The following is a 12,035-nucleotide window of genomic DNA, read 5'->3' as shown; positions in this document are numbered from 1 at the left end:
TACAAAACAGTCCTGCAAATCTTATTGTGATTTAAAAAGGCAAATCATTGTCTGGCATGTATTAACATTTAGATTCCAAAAAGCCAATCGAATTACCAAAGGGTCATACTTTACATTGAATTAAAAGTTGCCCTAAACGCACAGAAACGAGAGAGGAGACTGCCTGTTTTTGGAAAAGGGGGGAGAAAAGGAGAGGGAGAAGGATGTGCGCCGCTGTAATTACTGCGTGCTTCCAAATGTCTGGCTATTGCACCACATTGATTTATCCTCCTTCCACTCCCTTAACTCTCACCATCTCCTGTCACTCCAGGATGAAGTGGAAATAAGACGTTTCTGTTATTTAGAGTGGATCTGATTGAAAGTTTAACTCGTTTAAAGGTTTTCCTACAGTCAGGCTGTCAGGCTGAGAGGGAATTACAGTATTTAGGCAGCATAGGGTATTATGTCACTTCAATGCCTTTTGAAACTAAAGTGGAACAGGTGTCCAATTCAAACAAAATCTACATGGCAAGAATTGCTGTCAGGGGAATTATGCTTCACACTCAATCCTGTGTACTGGCACCAGATTCCAACATACAGGGGGCATTGACACGTATTTCCTTCCACATGACATCCAAACCACTGCTGTCCCTTTTCCCTCCGTTGCAGACCCATTACCCCCCCCCACCACCACACACACTCAGTCCCTTGCCAGGCCGTCGGGGCTGTGCGTTATTAGAAACACATGTGCAGCACCAAAAGGTTTTCTGCTCGGATTGAGACAAACATGCGTTAAGTTGTGGGAAGCAAACATAGCCCCGAGACCCAGAGACCCAGACTAACATGGCCACCGCGGACACAGCACTCACACATTCAGCAGAGTGGGGAGGCATAAAAACAACTATAGCTGTTAAAAGTGTCTGGCAGTAGGTATTTGTGATAACTCTCCACACAGAAATTCACAGAGATCCTCTGCATTACAGATTGCAGCCACAATGATGGATTTCTTTTGAGTGGATTAAAGAGCTCAATGGGGACAAATGTACTTAACGTAAGTGTGTGATCCATGGCGCTCAGTGGCACAGACTTTCAATGCATCATCCTCTACGGGAACCGCAGAAAGCCCTGCACCGTCCCCCGGGGCAATTATGCACTGAGCAGAAAGCACACGGGGGGGGGGGGCATGGGGGGGCTGACAGCATTGTAGCGAACTCCTCGAATACATCCGACTGTAGAAGTCATTAATAAGACCAGGTGTTGATCGTAGGAAGGAGGGGGGGGGGGGGGACTGTACTGCATGGATGTATGATGAGGCACAGACGACAGTGAAGATACATATTGTGTTCACGCAACCACACTAATATGAACGACAGGTGCGAGCCAGTCACTGTGAACGGAAGCCCGTCCATCCATCCGTCATCCAGCGCGGCGGTGGGAGTAAAGCGTCACTACCCCGGTGTGGCAAAGTGATCATCCAGTGACGAAGATGAATCGTTCTCCGCAGCGTAAGAGGGGCCATCACTCTCCAAACAAGGGTCGGCCCGACCCGCAAAACAACTCAAACGAGGGCGGAATCCAAGACTGATATTCCAAACCTCAAGCAGGGTAGACGGAGAGTGATCCATCAGAGCACTGAATACTGTTAAAACTCACAATGTGAAGAGATGCATCAGGGGGAGGCCCCTCTATTGACTGCCTTTGAGTACCCGTGAAGGAATTCTAAACAGTTCTAGCGATGTTTTAAGTTGAGGAGCATGTATGTACATGTGCAGTCTGCTAATCCATCTGCAGTGAGTGCTAGATCTGCAGTGAGTGGGTCCTACACTGGACTACACACCCAGGTGGCCTAACCCTCTTCACTTGTTTCTCCTTATCACAGAAGCGGTCGAACGCCCCTCTACGGGTCAAGTCCTGTCAAGGGTCAGATCTATGGAGGTCAACAGGTTCTCTCAGGACTCTTCAGCTACTCATTGATCACAGTGTAAACAGATAAGGCAGCACCAGTAGCTGGTGGTCTTTAAAACCGTCGCCTCCATTTTTGAAACCAATAGAGCCAAACTCCATTTCATCAGCTGCTAATTCTACTGAGCTTGCAGAGGCTGATACCAATCTTCTTCTAGAGCCGTGTAATTGCACAAAACCACAAATTGAAAATGGCTCTTCAAATCAGTACAGAAATTAAACGAGAAAGCACAGTCATCACACGCTGGGAGGCATTGCACTTCATTTTCAACTGACAGTTTAATATTTTCCTTGGTTTGGTTTCTCTTTTTTACTGTGTGATCTTGTAACATTTTCCATTTCATTTATTCCAGTTCCATTAAGCTTTTTAAGGCGTCGACACCATCTAGAAGAGTTGGTTTGCCGTCTGGCTCGGAGAGACGAATGGCAGCTGCTCCGACGAGGTCCGACTCCAAACACAAAGCAGGAGGAAGCCTCCGCTCCTTCACGCGTGTCCCACAAATCCTGCCTTTACGTATGTAAAGGAAAATAAACACCTTTTGCTTCCCCTGCCACGTCTCTCTTGCCTCTGTCTGCTCCGTCTCTCCCGTGCTCGGTCTTAGTCATGTGAGGGTGTATAAACACGAGCCTCTGTGGATCAGTGCGCACAGAGAACAGGATATGAGAGTGATTCCCCCTCACCTCTCCCTTTTGAACCTGCGTCACAGACGGTGAAAAGTGGCTCCTTTCCAAAAAGGGCCACGCAGGGGTCAGCTCGGCTCTGTGCTGCTATGCCTGTTGATTCGGTTTCAATCTCTGCATCCCACCACAGGAAGCAAACAATCCCAACCCCCCCCTCGCTGCTCTGCACGGATTCATCATAACTCAACGTACACAATGCAACAACTGAGCTCTCACCACATGTTGATCTCAGGAAGGTTCCTGAGCTTTGGTTAGATTTGCAGCCGAAGCCATGGAGCACATGTCCACCCCAGAGGGACTGAATGTATGAGGGAGATGTAATAGAGGTGCACGATGCACGCTGAGGCTCAGTAGAAAGAGCAGAATTGCATTTACACAGCTAGACAAATGTGAATGACAGGTGCAGCAGGCGGGAGTAAACCGGCACTTCCCAGTGTGAAGCGCGTGGTAAAGAGATGACGATCATCCAGTGACGAAGAGAAAACGATCCCTGCGGCTTAAGAAGGCCATCACTCTTCCAACGAGGGTCGGCTCGACCTGCAAACGACTCAAACGGGATGAATATTACTGCTCAGGAGTGATGTGTGCTGGTTCTCTTGGTTTTTTTTCTCACCCACCCATCTGTAGTTAAAATCCAACTCTGCAATGTTTCCTTCAGCTAAAACCCTCTAAAGGAGGAAGCAGAGAAGGGATCAAGCGGGGATTGAAGAGAAGGACAGAGAGGAAGCAGAGATGTGGTGGGGGGGAACCTGGATGGAGAGGTGTTTCATAAGCCCCACAGCCAGATCTTATACCTCCGGTTGCCAGGTCCCAGCTGTTGGGGTGGAGAAACGTTAAGGCTGATTCAGGGGCTGGCTAAGAAAAAAATATACGTAACACCATTAAAAGGAAGACCGGGGACACATTTTTCATTAATAAACTGTTCAGTCTCATTTAGAGAGCTCAATTACCTTCCTGTCCGAGTGCTTACCCACTTAAATATATGAAATGGATTTAACTAAAGTGGCTTTCCGAGTGAGTAGGTGAAAGAGCACAAGTACGAGAGATGCATTTAGCGTAGCCGTATGCTGCAGTCAATCAGCCGACGTTCCAGGCTCTTCAGTCGACTGTGCCAGACACCGTCAGCTTCACTTACACCTATCCCTCCGCAGCCCCCCGTACCACCGCAATCCTAAATCACTATCTAATAACCCATCTCAGGCTCATTACTCAAACTCAAATTGGAGCAGTTTAGATCAAAACCGGGATCGCCTCACAGCGCTTTCAGATCAAAAAGATACAGGGCTCGGTATTAAAAAAGGCCATCATTTTCAGTGCAGTGACTGCGGCTCATAAATGCCACAAAGCTGGATTGGTGTAATGGGGGAGCAGAAAGAAGGGGGGGGGGGGGGGATTGGAGTGAAATGAGACGCAAACATCTAAAACAGTGATAATCTTAGCATGCCATCTAGTGGTGGAAGGTGATACTATTAAACAGGAGACACCTGAGCAATAGTGTTGGGGAAATAGTGGATCCTGTCACAACGACAGGTATCACCAGATGGTTAAATATAGATAGAGTCTGGGTTAATTGTATTGTCATAAAATGAACAATTGATGAACAAAAGATGAACATCATAAATCTGGTACTTAAAACAAGTGTACTCTACTTTTAAAATGCTGAACAAAGTCTGACTGATGTTCATTAATAAGCCTGCGTTTTTTGTAAAAGTTGAATAAAGTCATTTTTCACGGCACAATTTTATTCACCGCAATCTGAATCTAATTGATTTCATGCTCTATTCAGCTGGAACCCAAAAAGTGCCGACTCAGCAGACGACTTGACAGTTTATTTTAAGGAGAGGGTATAGACCACAGCAGAGATCAATGTGGTGCAAAAGAAAAGAAAAGAAATTGAATGTCAATTAGTCAATAGTTCAGATTTAGTGTCTAAATAAAACATAGGGCATTGTTGGAGTGTGTCGTGTAAAATCCACCATAACTGTTTGAATCTTGCTCTCGATGATCTGGGTTCATGGGCTGTTGCTACGATGTGAACCAGATCACCAAAATCAGTCACACCTCCGACCCCCCCCCCCCCCCAGCCCTCTCTGACCGTGTTCGATCCTCACACATCCTGCACTAATGTGATATCATGCCCATCAGAAATGCCTTCTGAGCCCTAATGAATGTATAGCACAGAGAGGACCCCAATTAGTGGGCCGGTGAGGGAGGGGCGGCACGACGCCGTCCCACGTAAATAAACTTATCTCGACAGGGTCGCTTGTCCAAAGCAGGGAGATAGGCGGATAGCGAAGGAGGCCGAGAGAAAATGAATTACCTTCCTGACACACGTCAAAGCCAATCACCGCGGAGCATCCCTTGCCGTCCCCGCGCCCCCAAATCCCTGCCGCCACCGTTGCGTTTCATCTGCCAGTGTTAGTATGCATACAGGCCGTGCGCCAGCCTCCAAATGTATTCATTTATTCAGAGCCCCTCGGAGAAATCACAGTGTCTTGTTGTCTTTTTTTTTTTCCCCGGCTGTCCAGATGGAATTTGCGTGAATAACATCAGTTTAGTGAGGCAGAAAATAAGTACAGGCTAGCACAGCGGAGGCGACTAGATTACACAAAAAAGGATGGAAAGACAAGTGTCACCTTCATACACTCCTTTCTCCATCTCTGCCCGCCTTTCTCATTTTCTTTTCCACTTCTATTGAAACTCATCAGGCGAGGCGAGACAAGGCAGAGATCTACGCGGCGTTTGCTCCGATTATTTTGTGTTATCATGCACTGCAGGTGCAATTAAACAGAAGATCATGAATCAAAGAACAAGGGTGGCTTTTTCATTTACAAAAAGGCGAGCGGCCATCGAGAGCGAAGCCCGATGCTCATTTATCCGTGTTTCGTTTTGCATTTATAACGCAACTAATTGCATTAATTAATCAGATGCACTTCTAAAAGGGGGCAGAGCATCTTGCATACGTAATTGAATGAGATGAACTAAATCAATATTTCCTACCTCAATAAAGCCCGAGAGAAATTAAAATGTCTTCAGACAGAAGAGTGGAAAGCCTCAATATTCGTCCAGCCTATCAAAAAGAATTCACTACACGGCCTTTAAGGAGTAATTGTCTTTAGAATAAACTCTGGAAATGGATGCAGTAGCTGTAAGATGAGCTTCGCAATTACCTAAAACTAAACTTCACCAAAGACATAACAAGCGTGCGATCTTATATCACTGGTGGACGGCACTCAGACCAACTGAGATAAAAGGATGAAGAGGTGAGGGAGAAAAAACACATTTGAAGTAATCCTACCTCTCTGAGAACCGTCGAACCGAATCCTCTGTACAAGCCTCGCACACCCTGAGCAGAGAGAACAGAACACACTTTTTATTACAATCACAGACAAAACTTTACGATTCAATAAACAGAACAATGCTTTTCTGTAAGAAATGATGAATATTTACTTTACTCATTTTACATGGTGCCGAGTTCAATATTTCACAACAACGACCACATGAAATCCCAATATGGGAAAAAAAATATTTAAAAATAAATAATTCCATGTTATTAAAACTTTCATAGACACGGCCTTTATTTCTACAGGTCGTGATAACATTTTACTCATGATGGTTTTAAAGCCTTTCTGATAGGAGTGATGGCCAAAACTACAGAGAAACAAAAAAAAAAAAAAGTGGTAATAAACCAGATTTATCCTCTAACAAAGTGCGTCTGATTGCTGTGTACCTCTGCTCTGAGTGTAGCCAGCAGCATGCGGTAGGTGGTGGATGACGGGGAGGCCTGGGTCCTCTGTTTGACCACCTCCGTGGGCACCCGGATCAGACACGCCACCTACAGGACGGAAAGAGCACGGGTCAACAGTGTCGCCTCACGCACAATCTCAATCTACAGTACTGCATTTGCAAAGGGCTTTTGATATCCACAATGTGTGGCAGGTGGCCATGGTGCTGGCGGGCTAACAGGCGCTTCAATGAGCGTCCAATCGGTGCCAATTAACAAACCAGTACACACGGCAGACATGACACCTGAGCAACAGGTAAATAAAAAAAGGTCAGCAGGCTGACTGTGTATCTGCGTCCGAAGAACACGCGCTTCCATCAAACACACTGATAGATCCAGGCATGACTCACATGCACACCTCAGTAACCGCACTCCCAGCTACAAGTTCCAAACCCATCCACCATATGTCAACAAAAATATGGACTGCCAACAGCTAGTGAAGATAGACATGAATATTTATGCTTCATAACTCCCATCGCCTGAAAGGCAGGCAGGCAGGCAGGCAGGCAGGCGGTGGCACAGCTGCCCACCTGGTGACTTGATTTCCCATTTATCCTGCATCAGAGCGGAAATACCGGCTAACGGCAAGCAATCTTACAGAGCGATTGGTGAGCCGCCCCCTTGCTGCGACTCCCCTCGGTCATACAGATGCCAGTCTGCCGGTGCCACCCTCGCCACAGTGGGGCGAGGGGGTGTGTGTGTGTGTGTGTGTGTGTGTGTGTGTGTGTGTGTGGGGGCACCACAATAAAGATAAAATGCTCCCCTTTCATGTTTTGGCTGCTTCTCCATTCAGCTATCCATACTGATTTAGCGTTCCGGAGTTTTAGATGTGCTGGGCCCTGGAGGTAAAGGCTCTAGTGCCGTATTCTGCGAGGGGGGGGGGGGGGGGGGGCAGCCCCCCCCCCCAGACAGCTGTTAGAGGGCTCACGTCTGTCACCCACTCGTCTCCTCTGCCAGACACCAAGGACACCTTATGAGCAAGAACGTGAAAATATGTGGAGCGCAAAAGGAGAAGAGATACGTCCGCAGTCCTGGAAGTCAAGTGAAATGACAGACTGAGCTGTAGAAGACTTTACAGACTTACAGGCACAGTTCTAGCTCTGTAAATCTAAAACTCCTATTTAATATCGTTTTTTATTTGCTTCATTTCTCAGCTTTGTCTTGACCTTCAATGTATCACTTCTGCTGCAGGCAAATGTCAGTTCTTCCTATTTTCAATACACAAGGAGCACATAAACCTCATTATCTGTACATAAGAGCCTGTGAAGAATTCAAGCCGATTCTTATTGGTATTTCAGGTGAGCAGCACTCATAGTCCAGCTGCAACCTCACCGTGGTGCAACAGTACCACCAAGTGGCCAGATATCCACCTGCATCGCCTCGCCGCGATCACTAAGCTGGCTGCATCCATCTCAGAGATCTCGTTTGCCCTCCCTTTGGTCAACTTACCATTTATAATACATTGTACATCGTGTTTTCCCCAAACCAATTCTCCAAAGGGCCAGAATAATGCAGCTAAATGGAAAGAAAGTGGCTATGACAAGTAATTACTGACGTAATTGGATGGGGGGCCTGGAGATGAGATGGCTTTTCCTCTCCTGTCACTGCAAAGAGGAAGGCAGAATGAGCCAAAGATTATACCAAATAAATTAGGGACATTGTTTATTTGGGAGTAATTTGCACGCCTGGAGGCGGGGAGAATGATGTCGAGTGGATGGAAGATAAAGTGTGCTGCCTCTGAGGCCATTTTAGATCTCTGAAAACGGCAGAAAATGGGGAAACTTGTTGATGAATCTGAGGGGTGCGTGATAAAATATGACCGGGGCTTAGAATGGATAATAGAGTCATACCCTGTGTTGAGATAGAGGTAGTATGTCATCACATTTTAAAAGAAAGAGCAAAACAAAAGAAAGAATTATAGATTTAGGTACAGTAGATGTCCCTCATGTCCTCATGTTTAGGACAGACGCCTGGCTCTCGCCAAGTAAACTTATAATAAACCCACTGGCAGTCTTTTAAATTCCTTCAACCGTTCATCTTTATTTACAAGCTGTTGGATTCGTCAAGCAGCGTTAATTAGGAGGCTGTCTGCCTGTGATTGGAGCCTTTCCGTTTTCCCCTCGCTCTGTTGTTGTTAATCCAAATGACGGAGCGTGTTTTCAATTTCCAGCACCGGGCCGCCAAACAACAAGGTAAGAAGACGACACTCAATCATGGGTCGAAACCCCGGCAAGGAACGGGAAATTAGCAGAGATTCCAGCCAATCAATCGGCAGATTGAGTCATTACATCCCCCCCCCCCTCCTTTGCTACATCTTTATTTTACATGACAGTGGTCAGGCAATCAGGAACATGATTACTATTTGGCACCATAAAGAGACGGCAGGTAAGGAAAAAAAAAAATAAGAAAACGCAGAGAAAATGTCCCTAAACTTGTATTATGATGCAAGAAGTGGAAGTAAACGTGCTCTGAAACACAGTTAAATCTGCATTTAGTGCCTTCCCACTGAATTTCATATCAAATACAGTAAAGTGAAGCCTGTGTAGAATCTACACGTCGGCCCTTGAAAGACCGTACTGTATGAACCATCACATGAACTAATTCCCATGACTTTTCTGGATTCTTGATCACACGCCCAGTCCTAGAAACACATCACAGTACCAAGAACGACTGAAATACGGGTCGACGGAAGGAAGGAAGGAAGAGATGGAAGAAAAAAAAAAAAAGGTCATGAAGAAAAAGGCAAGAGATGAGGACACTGAGTGTCTCCAACTTTTGAAACAACAGCCAATAAATCACAGAGCGTGGCGCTGCTCGAAGGCGATGCATGGATTATTTCTCAGTGCCAAGTTAAGTGGCTGCCAGTTTCTACCCCCAAAACTCCTCCCTCCTGCTCCCTCCTTCTAGCTGCCCCCCCCCCCTCCCCCCTCTTGTCATGTCACACTGTATTTTCCAGTACATCCTCCTACAGATGTGTGGTGGTGGTAGTGGTGGTGGGGGGGGTTTATAGATGGGAGAAAAACCTGCCGCCTGGCCTTGACAAATGAGCTTTCAGGGCAGACGTCGAGCGAATGGGAATGAAGATAAATCTGATCTAATGGCTGGATAACAGCCTGCTAGAGCCTGACAGACGCCATCAGCTTACACATTCTTTATGGGCGCGTCCCAATGCCGCACTCGCACAAACAGGATGCTTCTGGCGATGGGGGGGGGGTTCTCTCATTGTCTTGTCCCTCTCTCGTCCTTTCTCTCTACAACTTAAGACTGTCGTCCTCTCTGTCCTCCCTGTCTCCGTCTGTCCTGTTAAGTTCGGTTCTTATGAAGAGGGTAACCATCAAACAGCTGTAGTCAGTTTCTGCTTTATATCTGTATTCTTAAAAGTATATATTTCCACCACCTGTGATCCTGAATCTAATGAAAGAACTCATTTAGGCCTTAAACTTTAAACTTACTATAAAGATTATGATTCCTGTAGGTTATAATTCTCACATATGGAGATTCTCCCTATGAGCATCAGCATACTGTATATGCTCAACCATTCCTCCTTCCGCTGGATGAACATCTGTTAAACCAAAGGCTCGACTATAAAGACAAATATTACTTTGATTCAAGTGTGTAGAAGCGTTTTCTTTTCTTTCTTTCAATTCCCCTCGCTTACTCATTGCAGTATTAAATGCTGAACTACAACTCCCTCTGGAACGACCATAATACACTTTGAGTGAAGTCCACATCTAGTGAGTTTGTGCCAAGTTGAGCACATCATAGCTAGATGGAGGCGCGGGGATAGGATCAGCAAAGAAATAAGCACCATAAAGCTTCTGCGGTGCATGTTGCCGAGTGGAAACAGTTGGTAAAACACCCCCACTAAGTGGACTCCTGGGGAAAGGATGGTGGGCTGATGAAGAGGTGGAACGGCAAGTCAGACAAGGACCAGAGAACACGTTGCATCTTCCTCTTTAGGTTCCTGTTTGTGTCAAAGCCGGCCCGCACCAGGCTGCTCCCAGCAAGAGAGAGACACGCAGGTGGAAGAGCTGCAGAGAAACACGATGAAAACAAGAGCGCAAGAGAGCTTCCACTGGCAGAACGGAACATACGATGCAGAGCGGAAGACGAAATATACCGGCGATGAAAATCTGTTTTGAGTTTTGCATTCGTGTTGACAAAGTGGTTTGTGTTTAGCTATTCAAGGACTCAAAGGAATAACGTTGGCTTAAACCTGGAGGACAAACACACTGAACTGAGCAGGTACCTTACATAGAGGGTCAGACCTCCGCTCAACTTCAGCAGCATGGAGTGGCCATTTTTTAAAAGGCCCTTTACAGCACTGATCATGTGGATGATGAGAGATTCACGTTCTAGCATAAAGCAACCTACTTACACAGAAGTAATAAACAATCAAAAAAAAACAAAAAAACATACAATGGAGGAAAACGAAGGACTCAAAATGTATGACGAAGAGACAAAACTATCAACTGTTTGAGAATCATTTGTCTATAAAATGTAAGAAAATAGTTTTAGAATTGCTCCCACAATTTCTTCCAGAATCCATGATGTGCTGTACAAAGTTAAAAACTATTCAATTCATAATGACATATAACAGAACATCCTGCTCCGATTCCTTTTCCATCAATAGACGAATCAATGAATGAACTACTTGTTTTCAGAACTAGACATAATTATGTCGCTGCCAACCTGGTCAAAACTCAGCCAAGCTGATGTTAGTTCATGAAAAGTATCATTAGCGATGACTGAGGGGGCGATTGCATCAGAGTGCGGGTGTTTAGGCCCGGCACACCACTCGGGGACAGCACTAGGTTAGGCCTTTCATGGCTAAGCCTGAAGATTACTCTATTTGAACAAGACGTATCAAGTTGCCAGGATGCAGTGGGATCCCCCCCCCCACCCCCGGTCCGAGGATTTGTGCCTTTGATGTGCTCAAATCCAGAACAGCGGGGAAGGGGTTAAAGGAAGCCGCAACCTCAGCCTCACCTTTCACACCGACTGTGCCGTAGAGACGAAACGTGTTAATAGCTGCACTCCGACAGTATCTGCATTGACGAATACAACTCTTATTGAATCTGTGCTGATATAAGAGTAACATGTGTCCTCTTCTCAACACTGTGAGACACCGAGACGCGGATAAAGTCAGGCCCAGTGAACACCCTCCCGTGTGGAATGATCCCATTTCATAAACATGCAAAACTTGGCTAAATCACATCCATTCAAAAGCCATGAATACTAAAAACCTAGTATTTTGAAGATAGCCATGATGGTATATAGCAGGGGGGGGGGGGCATTCCCCTTTCCAACCCCCCCCCCCGCCATCACTCTACCCCCCTTCATGCCAAAGTGAGTTCTCGTGGCCCCCATAGGGCTCAGATTCTATGGCTCGCTGCGAGTGATTGGGACGGGATGGACTGAGGAAATTGCGCTGCTCCTTGTTGGTTTCAAGCCTGAATTCCCCCGGACTAAACTGGCACAGTCTGGTGGGCCTGAGCTGGGGAAGTAGATGAGTAAATAGGCAGTAATGAGATCTTATTTACCGGGCTAGTGGGAGAAAATGCTGGGACAGTCCTGAGGAAGCCTCCTGAACTCACCCTGCTGGACCCCGTGGCCTACAGCCAAACAC

General features: G+C 46.3%; 1 protein-coding gene across 3 annotated transcripts in view; it reads right to left on the bottom strand.

Annotated features, from left to right (window-relative positions):
* The window catches only part of slc25a26 (solute carrier family 25 member 26), a 45,510-nt gene that overhangs the window by 30,340 nt on the left and 3,135 nt on the right, over positions 1-12,035 (bottom strand). For all 3 annotated transcript variants that reach the window (XM_031841640.1, XM_031841573.1, XM_031841500.1), the window contains exons 4-5: positions 6,353-6,457; positions 5,921-5,968 (exon numbers count right to left, since the gene is read on the bottom strand). In XM_031841640.1, the coding sequence (XP_031697500.1) occupies positions 5,921-5,968; positions 6,353-6,457 (153 nt within the window). The remainder of the gene's footprint in view (positions 1-5,920; positions 5,969-6,352; positions 6,458-12,035) is intronic.

Source organism: Anarrhichthys ocellatus, unplaced genomic scaffold (genome assembly GCF_004355925.1).
Source record: "Anarrhichthys ocellatus isolate YVR2014 unplaced genomic scaffold, GSC_Weel_1.0 scaffold1, whole genome shotgun sequence".
NCBI classification, from domain to species: Eukaryota; Metazoa; Chordata; class Actinopteri; order Perciformes; family Anarhichadidae; genus Anarrhichthys; species Anarrhichthys ocellatus.
Note: the sequence above shows the minus strand (reverse complement) of the source record. Positions and strands in the feature narration are given on the sequence as shown.